The 22868-nt window shown below is 45.8% G+C and overlaps 1 protein-coding gene across 2 annotated transcripts in view; it reads right to left on the reverse strand.

Annotated features, from left to right (window-relative positions):
- COL22A1 (collagen type XXII alpha 1 chain) overlaps nucleotides 1–22868 on the reverse strand; it is a 327564-nt gene that overhangs the window by 114278 nt on the left and 190418 nt on the right. For both annotated transcript variants that reach the window (XM_008001616.3, XM_073018373.1), the window contains exons 24-30: nucleotides 21543–21596; nucleotides 20765–20818; nucleotides 18255–18308; nucleotides 16966–17019; nucleotides 13388–13432; nucleotides 12785–12847; nucleotides 12242–12295 (exon numbers count right to left, since the gene is read on the reverse strand). In XM_008001616.3, coding sequence (XP_007999807.3) covers nucleotides 12242–12295; nucleotides 12785–12847; nucleotides 13388–13432; nucleotides 16966–17019; nucleotides 18255–18308; nucleotides 20765–20818; nucleotides 21543–21596 — 378 coding nt within the window. The remainder of the gene's footprint in view (nucleotides 1–12241; nucleotides 12296–12784; nucleotides 12848–13387; nucleotides 13433–16965; nucleotides 17020–18254; nucleotides 18309–20764; nucleotides 20819–21542; nucleotides 21597–22868) is intronic.

Raw genomic sequence — 22868 nt, forward strand, 5'->3', positions numbered from 1 at the left:
GCATTTCCAACTGAGGTACTGGGTTCATCTCACTGGGGGTTGTTGGACAGCCCACAGAGTGTGAGCCAAAGCAGGGTGGGGCATCGCCTCACCTGGGAAGTGCAAGGAGCTGGGGAATTCCCTTTCCTAGCCAAGGGAAGCCATGACAGATGGTAACTGGAAAATCAGGACACTCCCACCCTAATACTGTGCTTTTCCAATGGTCTAAGCAAACAACACACCAGGAGATTATATTCTGCACCTGGCTCAGAGGGTCCCACACACCCATGGAGCCTCGCTCATTGTTAGCACAGCAGTCTGAGATCAAACTGCAAGGCAGCAGCGAGGCTGGAGGAGGGGCGTCTGCCGTTGCTGAGGCTTCAGTTGGTAAACAAAGCGGCCAGGAAGCTCGAACTGGGTGAAGCCCACCACAACTCAAGAAGACCTGGCTGCCTCTGTAGACTGCACCTCTGGGGGCAGGACATAGCTGAACAAAAGGCAGCAGAAACTTCTGCAGACCTAAACATCCCTGTCTGACAGCTTCGAAGAGAGTAGTGGTTCTCCCAGCATGGAGTTTGAGATCTGAGAACAGAGAGACTGCCTCCTCAAGTGGGTCCCTGACCCCCAAATAGCCTAACTGGGAGGCACCTCCAAGTAGGGGCCAACTGACACCTCATACAGCCAGGTGCCCCTCTGAGACGAGGCTTCCAGAGGAAGGATCAGTCAGAAACATTTGCTGTTCTGCAATATTTGCTGTTCTACAGCCTCCACTGATGATACTCAGGCAAACAGGGTCTGGAGTGGACCTCCAGCAAACACCAACAGATCTGCAGCTGAGGGTCCTGACTATTAGAAGGAAAACTAACAAACAGAAAGGACATCCAAACCAAAACCCCATCTGTACGTCACCATCATCAAAGACCACAGGTAGATAAAACCACAAAGATGGGGAAAAACCAGACCAGAAAAGCTGAAAATTCTAAAAATCAAAGTGCCTCATCTCCTCCAAAGGAATGCAGCTCCTCACCAGCAATGGAACAAAGCAGGATGGAGAATGACTTTGACGAGCTGACAGAAGTAGGCTTCAGACGATCAGTAATAAACTTCTCCAACCTAAAGGAGGATGTTCGAACCCATCACAAAGAAGCTAAAACCTTGAAAAAAGATTAGATGAATGGCTAACTAGAATAAACAGCATAAAGAAGACCTTAAATGACCTGATGGAGTAGAAAACCATGGCATGAGAACTATGTGATGCATGTACAAGCTTCAGTAGCCGATTCAATCAAGTGAAAGAAAGGGTATCAGTGATTGAAGATCAAATGAATGAAATGAAACAAGAAGAGAAGTTTAGAGAAAAAAAGAGTAAAAAGAAACAGACAAAGCCCCCAAGAAATATGGGACTATGTGAAAAGACCAAATCTACATCTGATTGATGTACCCGAAAGTGACAGGGAGAATGGAACCAAGCTGGAAAACACTCTGCAGGATATTACCCAGGAGAACGTCCCCAACCTAGCAAGGCAAACCAACACTCAAATTCAGGTAATATAGAGAATGCCATGAAGATACTCCTCGAGAAGAGTAACTCCAAGACACATAATTGTCAGATTCACCCAAGTTGAAATGAAGGAAAAAATGTTAAGGGCAGTCAGAGAGAAAGGTTGGGTTACCCACAAAGGGAAGCTCATCTGACTAAAAGTAGATCTCTCGGCAGAAACTCTACAAGCCAGAAGAGAGTGGGGGCCAATATTCGACATTCTTAAATAAAATAATTTTCAACCCAGAATTTCATATCCAGCCAAACTAAGCTTCATAACTGAAGGAGAAATAAAATCCTTTACAGACAAGCAAATGCTGAGAGATTCTGTCACCACCAGGCCTGCCTTACAAGAGCTCCTGAAGGAAGCACTAAACATGGAAATGAACAACCAGTACCAGCCACTGCAAAATCATGCCAAATTGTAAAGACCATCCATGCTAGGAAGAAACTGCATCAACTAATGAGCAAAATAACCAGCTAACATCATAATGACAGAATCAAGTTCACACATAACAATATTAACCTTAAATGTAAATGGGCTATATGCTCCAGTTAAAAGACACAGACTGGCAAATTTGATAAAGAGTCAAGACCTATCAGTTTGCTGTATTCAGGAGACCCATCTCACATGCAGAGACACATATAGGCTCAAAATAAAGGGATGGAGGAAGATCTACCAAGCAAATGGAAAACAAACAAACAAAAAAGGCAGGGTTGTAATCCTAGTCTCTGATAAAACAGATTTTAAACCAACAAAGATCAAAAGAGACAAAGAAGGCCATTACATAATGGTAAAGGGATCAATTCAACAAGACGAGCTAACTATCCTAAATATATATGCACCCAATACATAAGCACCCGGATTCATAAAGCAAGTCCTTAGAGACCTACAAAGAGACTTAGACTCCCACACAATAATAATGGAGACTTTAACACCCCATTGTCAACCTTAGACAGATCAATGAGACAGAAAGTTAACAAAGATATCCAGAACTTGAACTCAGCTCTGCACCAAGCAGACCTAATAGACATCTACAGAACTCTCCATGCCAAATCAACAGAATATACATTCTTCTCAGCACCACATGGCACTTATTCCAAAACTGACCACATAGTTGGAAGTAAAGCACTCCTCAGCAAATGTAAAAGAACAGAAATTATAACAAACTGTCTCTCAGACCACAGTGCAATCAAACTAGAACTCAGGATTAAGAAACTCAATCAAAACCACTCAACTACATGGAAACTGAACAACCTGCTCCTGAATGACTACTGGGTACATAACAAAATGAAGGCAAAAATAAAGATGTTCTTTCAAACCAATGAGAACAAAGATACAACATACCAGAATCTCTGGGACACATTTAAAGCAGTGTGTAGAGGGAAATTTATAGCACTAAATGCCCACAAGACAAAGCAGGAAAGATCTAAAATTGAAACCCTAACATCACAATTAAAAGAACTAGAGAAGCAAGAGCAAACACATTCAAAAGCTAGCAGAAGGCAAGAAATAACTAAGATCAGAGCAGAACTGAAGTAGACAGAGACACAAAAAAACTTGAAAAAAATCAATGAATCCAGCAGCTGGTTTTTTGAAAAGATCAACAAAATTGACAGACTGCTAGCAAGACTAATAAAGAAGAAAAGAGAGAAGAATCAAATAGATGCAATAAAAAATGATAAAGGGGATATCACCAACAATCCCACAGAAACACAAACTACCATCAGAGAATACTATAAACACCTCTATGCAAATAAACTAGAAAATCTAGAAGAAATGGATAAATTCCTGGACACATACATCCTCCCAAGACTAAACCAGGAAGAAGTTGAATCCCTGAAGAGACCAATAACAGACTCTGAAATTGAGGCAATAATTAAGAGCCTACCAACCAAAAAAAGTCCAGGTCCAGACGGATTCATAGCCGAATTCTACCAGAGATACAAAGAAGAGCTGGTACCATTCCTTCTGAAACTATTCCAATCAATATAAAAAGAGGGAATCCTCCCTAACTCATTTTATGAGGCCAGCATCATCCTGATACCAAAGGCTGGCAGAGACACAACAAAAAAAAGAGAATTTTAGACCAGTATCCCTGATGAACATTGATGCAAAAATCCTCAATAAAATACTGGTAAACCGAATCTGGCAGCACATGAAAAAGCTTATCCACCATGATCAAGTGTGCTTCATCCCTGGGATGCAAGGTTGCTTCAACATATGCAAATCAATAAACGTAATCCATCATATAAACAGAACCAAAGACAAAAACCACATGATTATCTCAATAGATGCAGGAAAGGCCTTTGACAAAATTCAACAGCCCTTCATGCTAAAAACTCTCAGTAAACTAAGTGCTGATGGGATGTATCTCAAAATAATAAGAGCTAATTATGACAAACCCACAGCCAATATCATACTGAATGGGCAAAAACTGGAAGCATTACCTTTGAAAACTGGCACAACACAGGGATGCCCTCTCTCACTACTCCTATTCAACGTAGTGTTGGAAGTTCTGGCCAGGGCAATCAGGCAGGAGAAAGAAATAAAGCGTATTCAATTAGGAAAAGAGGAAATCAAATTGTCCCTGTTTGCAGATGACATGATTGTCTATTTAGAAAATCCCATCATCTCAGCCCAAAATCTCCTTAAGCTGATAAGCAACTTCAGCAAAGTCTCAGGATACAAAATCAATGTGCAAAAATCACAAGCATTCCTATATATCAATAACAGACAAACAAAGAGCCAAATCATGAGTGAACTCCTATTCACAATTGCTTCAAAGACAATAAAATGCCTAGGAATCCAACTTACAAGGGATGTAAACGACCTCTTCAAGGAGAACTACAAACCACTGCTCAATGAAATAAAAGAGGACACAAACAAATGGAAGAATATCCCATGCTCATGATAGGAAGAATCAATATTGTGAAAATGGCCATACTGCCCAAGGTAATTTATAGATTCAATGCCATCCCCATTAAGCTACAAATGATTTTCTTCACTGAATTGGAAAAAACTACTTTAAAGTTCATATGGAACCAAAAAAGACCCCGCATTGCCAAGACAATCCTAAGCCAAAAGAACAAAGCTGGAGGCATCATGCTACCTGATTTCAAACTATACTACAAGGCTACAGTGACCAAAACAGCATGGTACTGGTACCAAAACGGAGATATAGACCAATGGAACAGAACAGACCCCTCAGAAATAATACCACACTTCTACAACCATCTGATCTTTGACAAACCTGACAAAAACAAGAAATGGGGAAAGGATTCCCTATTTAATAAATGATGCTGGGAAAACTGGCTAGACATATGTAGAAAGCTGAAACTGGATCCTTTCCTTACATCTTACACAAAAATTAATTCAAGATGTATTAAAGACTTAAATGTTAGACCTAAAACCATAAAAACCCTAGAAGAAAACCTAGGCAATACCATTCAGGACATAGGCATGGGCAAGGACTTCATGACTAAAATACCAAATGCAATGGCAATAAAAGCCAAAATAGACAAATGGGATCTAATTAAACTAAAGAGCTTCTGCACAGCAAAAGAAACTACCATCAGAGTGAATAGGCAACCTACAGAATGGGAGAAAATTTTCACAATCTACCCATCTGACAAAGGGCTAATATCCAGAATCTACAAAGAACTTAAATTTACAAGAAAAAATCAAACAACCCCATCAAAAAGTGGGCAAAGGATATGAAAAGACACTTCTCAAAAGAAGACATTTATGCAGCCAACAGACACATGAAAAAATGCTCATCATCACTGGACATCAGAGGAATGCAAATCAAAACCACAATGAGATACCATCTTACACCAGTTAGAATGGCGATCATTAAAAAGTCAGGAAACAACAGGAGCTGGAGAGGATGTGAAGAAATAGGAACACTTTTACACTGTTGGTGGGACTGTAAACTAGTTCAACCATTGTGGAAGACAGTGTGGCGATTCCTCAAGGATCTAGAACTAGAAATACCATTTGACCCAGCCATCCCATTAGTGAGTATATATCCAAAGGATTATAAATCATGCTGCTATAAAAACACATGCACACGTATGTTCATTGTGGCACTATTCACAATAGCAAAGACTTGGAACCAACCCAGATGTCAATCAATGACAGACTGGATTAAGAAAATGTGGCACGTATACACCATGGAATACTATGCAGCCATAAAAAAGGATGAGTTCATGTCCTTTGCAGGGACATGGATGAAGATGGAAACCATCATTCTGAGCAACTATCGCAAGGACAGAAAACCAAACACCACATGTTCTCACTCACAGGTGGGAAATAAACAATGAGAACACCTGGACACAGGGTAAGGAACATCAGACACTGGGGCCTGTCACGGGGTAGGGGGAAGGGGGGGGAATAGCATTAAGAGATATGCCTGATGTAAATGATGAGTTAATGGGTGCAGTACACCAACATGGCACGTGTACACATATGTAACAAACCTGCATGTTGTGCACATGTACCCTAGAACTTAAAGTATAATTAAAAAATGGTAATCAAGTTATTTCTTATCCATCTTCCTGTTGATGACATTTATGTAGTTTTCCTCTGATTGCAATCATAACTAATGTTGATTTGTTACAGCAAACATTCTCACACACGTGCCCTGAGCACAATGACACATTTGAAGGCCAGGTGTCTTAGAGATGCCAGTGGGCCCTGCCCCACCCCCTGAAGGAGCGGACTCTACTCAGGAACCTGGGGGGAACAGTGTTACATTCCTATAAGCAACACAGGCCTGGGAGTTGAATCACCTGAGCTGGAAACTTAACTATACCATTTCATAAATTATTTTACCTAATTTGGCATGTTTTCTCTTTGCAGAACAATGATGGTGATAATACACACAGCTCACAGCATGGCACAGAGATTGAGTGAGATCATAAGTAGTATGGTGTTATTGCATTTGGCCTGAGGAAGAGACGTCACTGAGATGTTCCACACAAAACTGCCCACGGTGAGTGAATACAGTTTCCAAAGCCTGTCATTTCATGTGTGCCACATGGTCCCAGGGGACAGGTGTCTACGTCTAGATCCATTTCTCAAACCAGTTCAGGACTGGCTCTATTGCAAGCCTTGTAAATATGGTTACAAAATAGATAAATGCATGAATAAAGTTGGCTTAGAGAGGGACAAGTTCGCCCTTAGTCAACAACAATAATATAATTATAAAACGTTGTATCCTTTTCTACCATTATTTCTATTGTTATTTAGCATTTGATTCCAGCTCCTGGTTTAAGTAGTTTACATGTGTGAATGCATTTCATCTTTGTAGCAATGCCCATAATGTATGTATATATCTCCATTTCACAGATGAAGAGGCATAAAAGCGTCAATGAACCCGCCCTAAGTCACACATTCTGCAAATGACTGAGCCTGGTTTTAAGCTCAGAATGCATGCCCTTTACAATTGTGTGGCGTTGCTCTGATTAAAGTTCCAGTAGCTTCCGAAAGAAAAGCACTTTCTTGGTGTTACTGTGTATTATTTGATTTTACCCAATTTTCTTCCTGACATTGTTGAACTCAAGCTCCAGAACCAATCTCATCTAAACCAATTTACTCTCAATTAAAATGTCCAAATGATCAAAGTTAAGTGTTTTCCCAGTCGAATGCATGAACGGGTATCAATGAGAAGAGGGCTGGAGGAGAGATGTGTCTCTCACCCTGAGGGCATGAAGACTGCCCTTTGGAAACAGCCTCCTCATCCTGAGGGCTGTGGGCAAGGGAAGAACAGCGAGCTGGAGCAGGTAGACCCATGGGGGCTCTCTGCCTTTGGAAAAGAGGCTTGACTAAGAAGGATCAATGGGTGTTAGGGTTAATGCAACAGGCCTGGGTTCTAATCCCAGCTCCTCCATGAGGTGTTTGACTGTCAGCACCCCTTGCTGGGACAGGGGCATCAGACATACCCTTCCCTGACGCTGTAGGCCTAAGTGCCAGTAATGGGGAAGAGCAGGGGACGTGAAGGGAAAAGCAGAGGCAGAGACAGGCAAGGCATAGTCAGAAGAGGGCAATGTTGCTTTAATGTCTTCTTTTGGATTTTCTGACCAAAATTGTCAATTATCACATATTTCTCCGGAGGAAAAGAAAGGCAAACCAGATTCTTTGGAAGTTTGAATGTGACTGCCATGGCCCTAGCAATTCTGTCCAAGTAATCAAAGGGGCTTTATGGTCTCGCTAAGCCTTTGCATTCTGGAAATGAGTTTCTCAAATAGAAATTGCATTTCTGAAAAGTCCACGGCAGCAGCAGGCTTGAATGGCTTACTGAGGCAGAGCTTTTTCCACTCTGGGCTCTCTATTTACAGACCACAAGTCTGCCTTGAGTAAAGTCCTCAGCCTCCAGCCCCAGAGAAGGGGGATGGGAGACACTGCCTGGAGCCCAGAAAGCACCAGCGCAGAAAGAGAGCTGGAAATTGGAGGGGAGAAAGTAAACTTGGGAGAATGGGGCACCCTGAAAAGCATCATGCAGGAGGAGGAAGGATGCAAGACCCCTCTGGGTGTGTGGGCGCCATTCCTCCTGAGGCAGCCCCAGGGCAGGCCTAGGGTGTGGCGTTGTGTGCTAAGAGCCACGACTTTCCATGTGCACTGGCAGGGTTTACATCTCGACTCTAAACCTCTATTCATGCAGCTCTGGGCAAGCGATTTAGCTTTTCTGTGCCTTGGTTTTCTCATCTATCAAGTGGGGATGTTGTTGACAGCAGCAACCCCTCACAGGGTTGGCCTGAGATTGCCTAAGTCCCTACACAGACGGTGCTCAGGACAGTCCTGCACTCGGTGAGCCTGTCACAAGTCATCCACCAACAGGAAATCCTTATACTCTTTAACAACCCAGAGGCTCATTGTTGGGCTGGCAAACCAAGGCACAGGAAGGTCAGGGAAGATGCCACATAGCAGGTAGAACCAGGACCATACTCCAGGCCAGCATTATGGCTCCAAGAACGGTGCTCTTTCCACTAAGCTGCAGGCAGGCACACATAAACTCCTAAGAGGGGTTTGGGGCAGGTATTCATAAAGCTTCCGTGGAACTAGAGCGGCGTTTGGTCAGAGGCCGAGCACGAAACAGCAAGAAAAGCAAACGCCTGGTACAGTGTCTTACTCAGGGTGGGACAGCCAACCCTGTCCATGCCTGTACCCCCTGTAGAGCCTGAGATCCCTAAATGCTAGGCCATGTCTTGTTCATTGTCATTTTCTTCGTGATGGCCTGGTAGAGGGTAAGGGTTCTATCAGCATCTATTAGCAGGGGGTATGTGTTCTATCAGCAGAGGGTACATATTCTATCAGCAAAGGGTACGTGTTCTATCAGCAGAGGGTAAGGGTTCTACCAGCACAGGGTAGGGTTCTATCAGCAGTGGGTAAATGTTCTACCAGCAGAGAGTGAGGGTTCTACCAGCAGAGAGTGAGGGTTCTACCAACAGAGGGTAAGGGTTCTACCAACAGAGAGTGAGGGTTCTACCAGCAGAGGGTGAGGGTTCTATCAGCAGAGGGTGAGGGTTCTACCAGCAGAGGGTGAGCGTTTTACCAGCAGAGGGTGAGGGTTCTACCAGCAGAGGGTGAGGGTTTTACCAGCAGAGAGTGAGGGTTCTACCAGCAGAGGGTAAGTGTTCTACCAACAGAGAGTGAGGGCTCTACCAACAGAGGGTGAGGGTTCTATCAGCACAGAGTAAGGGTTCTATCAGCAGCGGGTAAGTGTTCTACCAACAGAGACTGAGGGTTCTATCAGCAGAGGGTACGTGTTCTACCAGCAGAGGGTACGTGTTCTACCAGCAGAGGGTACGTGTTCTACCAGCAGAGGGCACGTGTTCTACCAGCAGAGGGCACGTGTTCTACCAGCAGAGGGTACGTGTTCTATCAGCAGAGGGTACGTGTTCTATCAGCAGAGGGTACGTGTTCTATCAGCAGAAGGTAAGTCCTATCAGTCCTCTTAGACAATGACTGTCAGAGCAAAAGGATATATCTTTGGTGAAAGGGTAAGAACTAGAAGCAAAAGTTAGAATCTAGTAGAAAGGATGTCAGTCATTGTGGTCAAAAGCATCTATTTTAGAGTCCAACTGTCTGGACTCACACCCACCCTCACTCTGTAGGCCTGAGCAGAAAACACAGTGGAATTTTTAGAGACCTGCTTGGCAAGAGAGCCCTTTGACTGACGAACTGCAGTTGTGTGAACCCCCTTTGTCTGGTGGAGTCTTGGAGTGTGATGAGGTTTTGTCGTGGATGGGGTCGGGGGGCATGCTTTAGACTGCAGTCAGCATGTGGTTCCAGCCAGGATTTGGTTCTGTGAGTGTGGGTAAGACAGTACATCTCTCTATGTCTTAGTTCTTTCATCTATAAACCGGGGGTTAAGATGGAAATGACTTCATAGTTCATCATTATGAAGATTACCAGAGTGAGAAACGGAAAACTCAAGAAATTGCAACTTGCAAAACATACCAAGAATATGAAACCAAGGACTTCCCTGCACACCATTCAAGTTCACGCTGCTTTAGCAAAGGATCTTGTGTTCCAGACAAATAAGACCATGGACAAACATCTCATGTATGTGCAGTTTCAGCAACAGCTCACGCGTGTGTCAGGCTAATCAGCGATTTTCCAGTGGACAAATTCGGACCAAATCCTGGCTGAGAGCCACATGCTGACTTCAGTGTAAACCCCCACCCAACCAGACTCCATCCACAACAAAATCTCATCACACCCTATGAGTCCACCTGTCATAGGGGGTTCACGCAACTGCAGTTGTCTCACCAAGCAGGTCTGTAAAAATTCCGTTCTGCTTCCTGATCAGCACAGGTTTCTCTGGAGCTTTGACATGAGTTGAAATATTATAGGTGAAGCACCTACGTGGCTCTCTAGACCAGGCACTATCCTGGGTGCTTGCTTGGCTTCAGAGTGGGGGCTGCTCTTCTAAGAAGGGGCTGGGACCAGGGATCCGATTCCTTAGGAGGTGAAAATAGTAAGGGACGTTCTTTCCCAGACCACCTGTGCCAAACTAGGGTTCATCATATTCTCCATCCTGTTTTTGTAAAAGAAGGCTGAAGAGAGTAGGCATGCATCCTCTGTTACACTGTGGTTTAAAAAGTGCAGTATTCCTCCTCGAACCTGCCTGCATGTTGCTAAAGGCAAGTGGTGGTCTGAAGTCTCCCTCCAAAGCAATCAGAGTCAGACCCTGTGGGCCGGGTTGGCCATGCAGCTCCACCTGTGGTTAGGCATGCATCAAAATCTCTCTGAGTCTCAGCTCTTTTCATGTGCAAAACATGCTTATGGATACCAGGGGCTGTTTTCTGTTTGTCCCTTTATAGCCACCCCTGTTCCTTTCTCCAACCCAGGAGGCAACCTCAGTGGTCTCATCGACCTCGTCCCCTGATTCCCAGTAGTCTGGTAGGAGATGGAGAGGACAGAGAAGGACAGGACGAGATGCTGAGGATGTCAGGCCAGGGGAACTGGTTTTGTCTGCTTTTCTGCCCAGAATGACTGCCAAGCTCCTTCTATGGCTGCCAGCTTCTCTGGATTCTGGGACAGCTCCCTCCTCTTGTCCTTTCCCACTCTTGCTGTTCCTAGCCCTGGAGGGTATGGCCACATTCCATCGGCTTCCCTAAGCACTGTCCACAACCTGCAATTACTCTGTCATTGAATTCTCTTCCATTGTCCATTTCGATTGTGCTGCTCCTAATGGACATGGTATATGCCTGGAAGACAATGCCGACGAAGCCTCTCTGTGCACTTCAGGGCACACAGTAGGGCTCTGCAAATGCATTGATGACCCCTTGATTTAGACAGAGTCTGCCTTGACTCAGGCTGGCTCCCGGGTCAACCACACAAGCAGTGACACGCTGGGCTCATGAACGATGCAGGGGAAAGGATACTGGAGTCAGGGCACACGGGGGTTTTTGCTCAGTACGTTCTTCACACTCCACTGGTGCCTCCATTGCCCTCGCACCTGGGCTAACCATATCTGTTATATCTGTGAAAGGGGCAGTGGTGTTCAGACAAAGGCTGAACACAAACAGGCCACACCGAGCACTCAGCACAGGACAGAAGCTCAGGCAGAGCTTGAGTGTCACAGGCACCAAAGGGTGGATAGACGGATGGACAGTGAGATGAAGGTGTCAACTCCAATACTATTATCTTCTTTGTAAGTTTACAATTGCGAACAATAAAGTTTGAGGTTTATGTCTAACGTATTATTTTCTCAAAAAGCAGCTTTGGAGTCATGCACACAACTAAATTCTGTGGAAATGTAAAGGTTCAGTATAGGCCGGGCATGGTGGCTCACGCCTGTAATCCCAGCACTTGGGAAACCCAAGGTGGACAGATCACTTGAGGTCAGGAATTCCGCAGGAGTTCAAGACCAGCCTGGCTAACATGGAGAAATCCCGTCTCTACTAAAAACACAAAAGTTAGCCAGGTGTGGCGGGGCATGCCTGTTATCCCAGCTACTTTAGAAGCTGAGGCACTAGAATGGCTTGAACCCAGGAGGCAGAGGTTGCGGTGAGCTGAGATCATGCCACTGCACTCCAGCTTGGGTGACAGAGTGAGACTCTGATTTAAAAAAAAAAAAAAAAAATTTATATATATATGTGTGTGTGTGTGTGTATATATATAGATAGATAGTATATTCTGCAGAAAATCTCTTCCTTTAGAAAAAAATCAACGAATAATTGATGATCAGAATGAGAGCGAGTTTCTCCTACCTTTTCACCTCGGTCACCTTTCAGTCCTGGAAGTCCCAGTTCACCTTTTTCTCCCTATAATAAAAGATAAAATTAGCAAACATTAGAACCCAAACCGAGCTGAATTCCTGCCTCTTCCAGGTAACAGCAACATGACTCTGGAAAAACATACATGTATATATTTCTCTCTCTCACTTGTCCTTGCCTCATCAGCACAGTGACCACAGTGAAGTGTAACTCAGAGGGGAACCTGTCAGTTAGGCGTGAAGCACCTCATTCTCCACTTGTCCCTGACAGATGGCGCCTTCCACCCCTCCACCCCATCCGTCTCATCTGAAAATGCTCTTCCCTTTCCAGAGACATCTCCCAGCAATGGTCCTTTGTCCCAGCTCAAGGACCCAAGTAGTCTTCTCCCCTTCCCCACCCCTTCCAGCAACACTGAGAAATACACTCTCCACCCAGTCAAAATGACCACTCTCCCGAAGGACTGAGACTCCACAGGGGCTGCTTTCTGTGGAGATGGGCCAGGTGTCCATGTGGGAGGAAGGAAGCTGCCACACTTACCTGGTCTCCTTTCTCTCCTCTCACACCTGGGAAGCCTGGAGCCCCTGGGAGGCCTGCTTCTCCCTGTGAGAACAAAATATTCACGAGGCGTCAACAGGAAGGCTCTCCCAGGGGCCAAGCTGCAGGCCATGTGCTCTCAGTTCCTGCTCTCCAGGAACTAGAGATGTTCCGGTGGTTCTGGCGTAGTGGACATCACATGGAAAGCAGTGCAGTGGAGAAAGGGGAATTCTAGAGAATTTTCTTCACTGGAGCATTCCCAAGCTCTTGTCTACTTAGCTGTTTCCTTTCCAAGGAACCCTTATTTTGCCTCTCCTGGTGTCTAATCCTTCCTGTTTCTTTGGGACTCAGTAACAATGTCGCCCTTCTCACCATCCTTTCTGACAGTCCCCAAGTCTGGAAAGCCCTCTTCTCTGCCCCCAACACCTGCAGGCCACCACTCTTGACATCTGTTCAATTGTTCTTCAATGTCCACTTTATCCCGGACATATAGTGAGCTCCCAAAAACCAGGATTAATTCCTCTTGGCATCTAAATAATTTATATGAGACCTAGCATATAACAATGAATGAATGAATAAAATGAATGAATAAAAGCACGAACAGACCTTCTCTCCAGGTCGGCCTGCCAGGCCCTGCTCCCCAGTTTCTCCCTGAAAATGCAATAAAAGATACCCCATTATTCTCCATTCACTTTAAAGAGATGACTGCCATTCCCCAGTTGTCTTCACACATTCACAGCACCTGCCAGCCACAACCCTTAATTCTCAAATATACGGCATGGTTAGAGGCCCAAGAGTCATGGGCTCTGAAGACCAAAGTGTTTAGCATTTTCTGCAGAGCAGAATCCACTTTCTCATATTGTCTTCTGATTTCCCCAAAAGAAACAACTATTAGAACTGTCCCATTTTTAGTTTTAGTTTTTTAAAGAAAGGGTCTCACTCTGTCACCCAGGCTGGAGTGTAGTGGTGCAGTCATAGCTCATTGCAGCCTTGAGCTCTTGGGCTCAAAAAATTATCCCACCTCAACCTCCTGAGTAGATGGGACTATAGGCACATACCACCATGCACAAATGATTTTTTAAAAAATTCCGTAGGGAAGGGTCTCACTATGTTGCCCAGGTTTAGTCCCTTGGGGGGACTAAAACAGTCCTAATTAGCACTGTGTGGTCAGGGTGAAGTGGGGAACACAGGGCCAGAGGGGCTTTATCTCTGATCCAAGAGCATCAATCAGGCTGCTGCACTTACCAGGTTCTCACAAATCACTGATGCAAAGAGCTTTGCCATGGTGGTGGTGGTGAGTGCGGACTATCATCTTTATCCAACCATGTGTCTTTAAAATAACTAGCTTCTTGAATGACAGTGTATTTCTAATATTAATTATGCTATTTACTGAAACCTTCAGTGTGGATTTTAATAAGGAAGTGTGGTTTTCTCATGAATGCATGGATGCACGAAAGAATGAATGAACAGGTGGTATGCAGGCTATATTTTGTGTGCAGCTATGCCAGACTCAGTTGGTACTGAAGACCAGAACTACCAACTTATCAAGGAGAAAGACAAAAGAAAGTAATTAAAAGCGTTGCTTAGTGTAAGTACACATTTTATCCTGTAGCGCTGGTGTCACACATCTGGAGTCAGCACTTATTAAAATTCTAGACACACTCCGATGCTCCCATCAATTCCCAATGTTTACAAGCACAATTAGTAAGAATTGCTCTAACCAGAATTGTGCAAATACTCGTCACTCAAATTGTCGCTTTCAATCTGCTAGAATAGTAGCACATTTGCAGTGGGCGTTGCTTCTTACATGCTGAGAAAGGATAAGGGGCTGAGTTTGGTTAAAAAAAAATTGAAGACCATCTGAAGTGCCCCCTGAATTTGGGTTGTGAACACCAATCCAAAGGCACAACGGAGGTGAAACGGTATCTTCTTGAATTCTCGAAGTGAGCCTCAAAACATCGATGCCTCTGCTCATCCTGCACAGAGCTTTACCCCCTAAGTGGACTCTTACAAATTTGCCATCCATGACTTAGTCATCATCATCTTGGAAAAGAATTTTTATCTTCAGTTGATGCTTTGTCAAAATAAAGTAACAAGACCCTCTGCCAGGGCTCCTCTAGGACTACGAGAGTATGCTGGAAAAGCATCATGACTGCAGAAATTCAGTTTTAAACTTTTCAGAGAAATGTTTTGAACACAGAGCCTTAGAAATTGAATAAAAATGACACATGAGATAAAGCAGTAGGCTTCTCTGAATCTTTCAACCATTAGTGATCATCAGAAATAGAAAACACATAGATTGAAAAGCTAGAGTAATCCCAGAGGGTTCCTGTAATTTTAGCCCAATAATTGTCATAATCAATTCCCTTCATCTACAGAACCCTGCATGAGAAACTCGATGGGAATGGATTGCTTCATTACTGAATAGAAAGGTGGGGTTTATACAGTATAAACCCAGGATTTGCCAATTCACAAATTTGAGAAAACACAACCATAAGGTATGGTTGACTCCAAGAAATTCGTGAAGTCAAGAACAGCAAACCTAGATAAATGCTTTCAATCCTTTCTGGAAGATGATAGAATTTCAATCCAATCAATCAAACACTGAAAGGAGGCCTGAGTACTTTTAAGACCACATGATTCACTCCACTACACACACAACTACCTCAGGACATGCATTAAAAAAAAAAAAAACAGCAAATTACATGTCATCACATTTCAATGACATGGGGATCAGTATAGATGTATATTTAAATGTCAATAATGAATCTTAAAATACAAAGGATATGGTGCCTGTCGGTGGTCATGGGGAGACTCATTGGAACACACTGGTACATTCATGGTGGACGTGAGGGCTGAGTTCTTAGGATCTGGAATCCAGGAAGTGGGAGGTTCATAGTGGCTCTTGGCAATACACTTTCCACAGTTTGAGTCAACCTGGGTGTGCTTGAGACAGCTTGGATGCAATTTAATCTGTGTGTTTTTCTGCTTGGTTTTAATTGGGTCTTTTAAAAACGATCACTTTATGAAAGAGTGAAACAATAGGGAACATAAGGGCCCAGGATGTGCCCACCAGCACCTTCCCTGGCCAGCAAACGGATGCCCTAAGGTGTGCCCTCCCACGGGGCCAGTGTCCCCCACTGTGTGGGGTCCAGGCCACTCCTGTGCTCTGGCTGGGCTGAATTTGATCATGCATTCTCTACCTGACAAGCCCGTACTGCATATCTAAGCAATGCTTGCCTGTGGGTGGGGAATGGGAGGTGCAGAGTCGACTAAGACCCAGTCACTGGGCTTCAGTAGTTCACATCCCAGTAGAGCGGGAGCCCTGTGAGTGGAGGGTGAGAGGAGCAGAACTCCCCACAATCTCCTGTCTGGCCACTGTCTCCTCAGCACCACAGGTTTTCATGTGTGCACACATACAAATGCACACGTGCACACTCACACCACACACACATGGTCCAGCAGAAAAGCCTCGCAGGGCAGCAGTCATGCCTGGAGGGAGCCTGGGCAAAGCGTGACCATCAGCACAGGGCACTTGGGGGCTCTCTACTCACAGGGGCTGCCCTGTCCAGGTCACATGCTGGGAGGGGCTGCCCTGTCCAGGTCACATGCTGGGGAGCCTCCATTTCCCACTCAGGTCCATTTTTCACACTTTACCACCCACTGGAAGCTGGCCCGAGGAGGCTGAACTCTACAGATTGCAGGGAAAGCATCTGCTAGCTTTCCTTGCCTTCTGGCTTTCTGTAGGGTCAAGGCATTAGGAAGCACCGCAGTGGACGTAGAACGCAGTTCAGAGAGAGAGAGAGCCAGCACTTATATCAGTTCCTCCCACCCCCTCCCTGCCAGGATAAGCCTGACACTGATGATGTTCTTCTTCCCAAGGCCACGGCTCTCATGGGGGTCAGGGCTCTCTCCTCCAGCTGCATATCTTGGTTCTGAGGAACCACTCCCTCCTCTGGTGCCTTCTGTCCTAGAGGTGGTCTTGGTTCTGTTGTTGCCAGCCTCAGGGTGCCATCCTGGTTGAAGCCTTTAACCCTGCCCCTTTTCAATGCACTGATTGGTCTCCTGCCACGTACCAGCTGATGTACAGATGCTATGCTTATGGTAAGTCGAGATTCACACAGCACCCCAAATAGACCACTTAGAATAGCAAACGTAATGGGAAAAAGAGGCAAAGTCCATACCCGAAAGCCTGGTTTTCCAGGCAGACCATCTTCCCCTTTTTCTCCTGGTTCTCCCTGTAAGGAATACACAGCAAAGTTAACAGGAGACGGGGGCCATGCTTGGGTTAAACAGACAAAGTACTAGGCACAGGTTGGTAAGGAAGAGAACTACCCACACTACGGTGGTTTTGAACTCCTTCAACTCTGCGATTACCTAACCACAACCATCAAACCTAGTAGCTCATTCGGCCTCCTAGGTTCCATATTCAATAGCTGTAATTCTGATTTAGAAAAATATAATTGAGGAGAATTGGCACTCTCTCTTACTGAGAGATTTAGAAGAAGGAAGATGTTGCATAAGTGTTTCTAAGAAGAAAAAAAAAGACTTGGTCAGCCATGATCCTTTGTCCCAAAAGATGGGAAAGAAAAAAATGCACAATATTTACATTCAATGCCTAGAAAACTAAATTAAATCCATACTTATTCTGTATTTTGCCATGAAGAAGTTGACCTTCTAAGTTTGCTTATTGAAAATGACAACACATTTTCCCATAATATTCAACAGCTGCCTTTCCAAGTCACCTTTCAAGGACTGTTGAGGTGCTTACTTGAGTCTGGGTGTGCTCACCAGGAAAGAAGAGTTCATTTGTTCATTTGTTAAAATACTGGTATGGTTGTACGATAATTCATTTAAAGTATTAAGCCTGTATTTGCTCCCCAGTTTTATGCCATTTAACCTTTGGCTCTTATCTTAGTAATTCTACCATAAAAAGCCCCACCAGAACATTGTGAAAATCTAAATCTCTTATTATATTAGTAAGAGTATTTTGAAGTTTTCCCCCTTGAAAACAAAATAAAATAAATAAATAAACATATTTCTAACGGATCAAATATTTTTTTGAGACAGCGTCTCACTCTGTTGCCCAGGCTATAGAGCAATGGCACAATCACAGCTCACTGCAGCCTCGAACTCCTGGACTCAAGTAATCCTCCCACCTTGGCCTCCCAAGTGAATGGGAATACAGGTGCCCACCCCCACGCCCGGCTACTTCCCACCAAAATGCTGAGATTACAGCTGTGAGCCACTGTGCCTGGCTAAATGTTAAAGCCTAGGGCTTCCAAATCCTTCCGCAGTTATCTGAGAAGAAATAAGGAGCTTTCCCCCATCTGACCCCATAAATCTAAACATTTCAACTGAGTCCCGATCAAAGACCCAGGCAACCGACTTGTTTTAGAATTCACCAACAAACAAGAATCTCTTTAGTTTCTGTGTTTTGGGTTCCCAAACCGGTGCCAATCGCATGACCAACCTTGGTTCCTGGTGGGCCTGGTGGTCCATTCGGCCCATCCTTTCCAGGGGGTCCCTGGGTCAAGAGGGGGAAACATAAAATAAAAAGGAAAGGCATATTTAGGAAAGGCTTACATTAAGCCGTTTCAAACCAGGAGCTGTTTGTGCAGCCAGAATTCAGGAGGCTTGGGCCTCTGCTCTTTGATCAGCAGGGCCCTGTCTCCAGAGCCACTGTTGTCTCTGTCTGATCATGTTTCCCTTTGTTATTACTGAAGCAAATATCACCCTCTGGGCAATGTCTGATTTTCAGTACACTGGCCATGCATGGAGGGTGGGGGTGTGGGAGGACACCTGCCAAATCTTGCTCTGATCACTCCATTTCTACCCTCAGCTTCCAAGAGGCCCTGGGGACAACGATGTCCATACTGCTCCTCCTCTCTCCTCTCCAGAATCTCTTTGCCATCTTGTATCTTTCTTCCCACGGCTATCCTCCCTTCCTCTCATCCTTCAAAAAAGCAAGACTTCAATCTGTTGGCATAGGTTGGCATTACTGCCTGTTATTTCTAATGCCAGCACTGAGGAGCTCCATGTTACATTTTCCAACACCAGGAGTTTCCTACTACCATCAGGATGCGGCAGGCCAGGTGTTACTGCAGTTGTTTGCAGGTGAAGAGACGAAGGCTCTGCAGGCTAAGTGACTTGCTCAAGGCCACAGGGCTGGTGATAGGGACCCACAAGTTTTAACTGACTCCACCTCTGGGCTACTTCCACTACACCAGAGACACTTTATCTTCTCCTTTTCCTCTGTGCCTTAAATGATGTCAGGTCACACAGGGGCGGGGCCTGTTGGGGTGTAGGGGAGTTGTGCAGGGGGAAAGGGAGCATCAGGAAGAATAACTAACACATGCTGGGCTTAATACCCAGGTGATGGGTTGATCTATGCAGCAAACCACTGTGGCACATGTTTACCTATGTAGTAAGCTTGCATATTCTGCACATGTACCCTGGAACTTAAAAGTTGAAGGAAAAAAAAATGTGTTAGGCACACACACCCTTCCCCATGACTGACGATATCTCCTGTGCTATTGCTTTCACAGCTATTAGTGCTATTCAAAAGTGAATGTTTTTTATAACTCTGGTGATTCTTCCACCCATAGAACCTGCTGCCACCCAATTTGACTCATCTCTCCCTGTGCCTCCAACTTGGACTGGCGACTAATGAAGCCCCACCTGTACAGAGCAGGTGTCCTGGAAGCCAAGGCTTTAGGAAGGCAGAAGGAAGGGCTTTTCGGGGGACTAAGGCTGCCTGAGTCAATGAAAGCAGGATCTTGACCAGGAGCAAACGCTAAGGCCGGAAGCTGTGCTTCAAGCCTTCTGTGGCTACAGCCACATCTTGACAGATGAGAAATGCTCAGTGTCTTTCTTCCTCTAACACGCTCCCCTCCTCCGAATGTTCACACTGATCTGCATACTTTCTGATAAGCCCTTTGGATCGGATGAGACTGCTCATGTATTTGAGCTTTCAGATGATCCTGTCACTCATGGAAAATGCTTATTGGTGACATTGCAGTTGACTGTGTGTTTAGAAACGTTTGCCGTTGATGGTGGCATTCACCCAGTGTTCCTCCCACACGAGACCAGATCACCTGAGTGCCCAGCACGGCACTGAATTCATGTCCAGTACCCTTTGGCATGCTGCACTGGGGCTCAACAGAGCTAGGGAGGATGCTGGTGTTACCGCAATCACAGGGCCCCTGGGCGCCTTGATCTACATTCACCCATGGATCTGTGCTCCATGGAGAAGTGGGAACTGCCCCGTGTGCCGCCCGATCCACTTCACCTCCACCTCGCCCCTCCTCCAGCATCCAGATCCTCCCAGCGGGGGCCTTCCCCATCCGGGCTCAAAGGGGGAGAACTAGCTGTAAGGAAATCCCTTTAAGGTGGCCCAGGGGCCTCCCTGAGGGTAGATCATGCATCTACCCAGGTCTCAGCCCACGTCATCCATCATCCTGCCCTGAAAAGCTACAGGCCAACTTTAACTGTGCCTCTCCTATCTGGGGAGACATTAACGTTTTCTAAGCTCCACCTGACCCCTGAGAGCACCAGGGTCTCTCAGTTTACAAGGGAGAAAACATGATCAGGATTGTAATGGGAAGGGCTGCCACACGGCTCCCCACCCATTGCTTTTGGCCCTCTGGGAATTCCTCAAGGACAAGTGGTCATGCCTTCAGCAGCAAAGGACCCTTGAATGTGTCTTGGTGAAAAGAGAAAGGGCAGTGGCCTGGGGACGGTGGTCCTAATCTGCACGCTGGCCAAGGCACACAGGAAGCCTTCCCAGCAGACAGGGCACTAGCAAGAGTGAGCCACCACAGAATGAAGACCCAGGCTGAGCTCCAGGGCTACAGGCCTTGCTGGCCAAGGAGTCCTCAGCTCTAGGAAAGTGGCCCTGGGCCAACTGCAAGGGCTCAGCGCTCCCCTCAGAGCAATGGGGAGAGGGAGGAGGGGAGCAGGAAGATGTTTCCGGACACTCACCGCAGGCCCAGGAGGCCCAGGCTTTCCCGGGAAGCCGATCTCTCCAGGCAAACCCTGAAAGGGGACCACATGGACACATTAGCCTGGCCTGTTCAGAGATCAGATCATTGACTCAACCTCTTTCCTGGCATGGGCCCAGGCCTCTGGGTCTGAAGAGGGCACCCCGGGGCCTCTACTGTCCTCGGTCGTCTGCTGTGAAATGCGGAGTTGTTGTACCTCTGAAGTTGACACATCCACAGCATGTGTGGCCTGCAGTCGGGGCGGGCTTCCTATCCACCTATCCACTGCCACCTGCCGGGGCAGATGGAGCTGCCTCCCTCTGCTGATGGCAGGCCCTGCCCCACTCAGTGGGTGGGTGTGGATTCTCCCCACTCCCCCACGCCCACTTTCAGGACACTTTTTCAGCAGCCCCAAAAGATGGGAGGGGAAATGTTAGCAAATGCTTGCCTGGGTCCTCTGTTTTGCCTCAAAGCCAAATCACAAACTACGAAAAGACACCCGAATGGGCAACACCGGTCTAACGTGCCTTCGCAGGCCGCACTCTGGAGGCAGCCGCCGAAGTGCCACATTAGCTCCAGTGATACTCTAACCCAAGGGTTCCGAAGGTCTGAGAGTCCAGAGGCTGGGGGTTCTACGTATCGGGGTCTTCCTGTGTGTGTTTTTGCACTGGACTTGGGTGGATAAAAGACAAGAGGCCATTCACAAAGATGTCCCCAGGTCCCACAGGCCAGGAAACCACCATCTAAGTGCCCTTGTAGAAAATCAAAGCCAGTCTTACCGGAGAACCTCCCGGTCCAGCAGGGCCTGGGACACCAGGTGGTCCTGGAGGGCCCTGTAGAGAAAGAGCATTGAGTGGGTTACAGATGAGCCCAGGCGAGCCTCCTAGGGACAGTGGGCATTTGAACGAGGCAAAGGGAAGGGGACAGGAGGATGAGGTGAGATTTTAACTTTATTTATAATGCCTGACTTTTCAAACAAAAATAAACAAAAGCAAAAGGAAAAGATTTGAACCAAAATTTGCAAAACACTAACATTTCATATTTGGGTGATCAGTATACCATCGCCTGTAATATTATCTATTCTGCTATATATTTAAAATGTTTGGACATTTAATGTAAATACATATGTGTGTGCATATGTGCAGACACACACACACACGGTCTGACCCATGCGTAAAGGTCTTCCAGAAGACTGCTTCTCAATCATGAGTCATAGAGCAGAGCTGGCGTCAGAGTCAGGATTGCCAGGGGTGTGTAAAGGGATCTCACGCCCAGGCCTTCTGGTTCTGTAGGTCTGGGGTGAGTGTATCTCGCATCTGTACTTCTAAAGGTTCCTCCGTGCTTCTAGAGATCAGTCCTCACAGCCACTTGACAGATGTAGATTCATGTGCTATTTAAGTCATTCATGGCCTACACTTAAACTTTGGGGCATCTTCAAGGGTCAGGAACAGAAGCAGGTACTGTTAGCAAACAAAAATGTAAGACCTGTTTCCAAGCTCCTCTCTTGGTTGAGGGGGAGGGCTAGGGAGGGGAGAAACATGTAGACAAATAATTATGGTAGAAAAGGGCTGGGCATGGTGGCTCACAAATGTAATCCCAGCACTTTGGAAGGCTAAGGCAGGAGGATCACTGGAGGCCAGGAGTTTGAGACTACACTGGGTAAAATAGCAAGACCCAATCTCTCTAGAAATAAAAAATAAAAATTAACTGGTCGTAGGGGCTCTCGCCTATAGTCTCAGCTACTCAGGAGGCTGTGGCAAGAGGACTGTTTGAGGCTGGGAGTTTGCGGCTACAGTGAGCTGTGGTTGTGCCATTGCATTCTGGCCTGTGTGCAGAGCAATACCCTGTATTAAAAAAAAAAAAAAAAAAAAAAAACAAAAACAAATGGTGAATGGCTCAACTAAACCTATGAGCACAGATCCAGGTCCGGGGGGCCTGGGACACCAGATGGTTCTTGCACCTGGGAGTGATGCTATGCACCCGGAGGGATGAAGGCAAGCAGGCAGAGAAGGCATCTGAGTACTGAAGAAAGCCTGAGAAATAAACAACAGGTCAGGCAGACAAGGCAGGTGGGCTGCATTCATAAAAGCCGGCTGCTGTTGAAG

This window comes from Chlorocebus sabaeus, chromosome 8 (assembly GCF_047675955.1).
Source record: "Chlorocebus sabaeus isolate Y175 chromosome 8, mChlSab1.0.hap1, whole genome shotgun sequence".
Classification (NCBI taxonomy): Eukaryota; Metazoa; Chordata; class Mammalia; order Primates; family Cercopithecidae; genus Chlorocebus; species Chlorocebus sabaeus.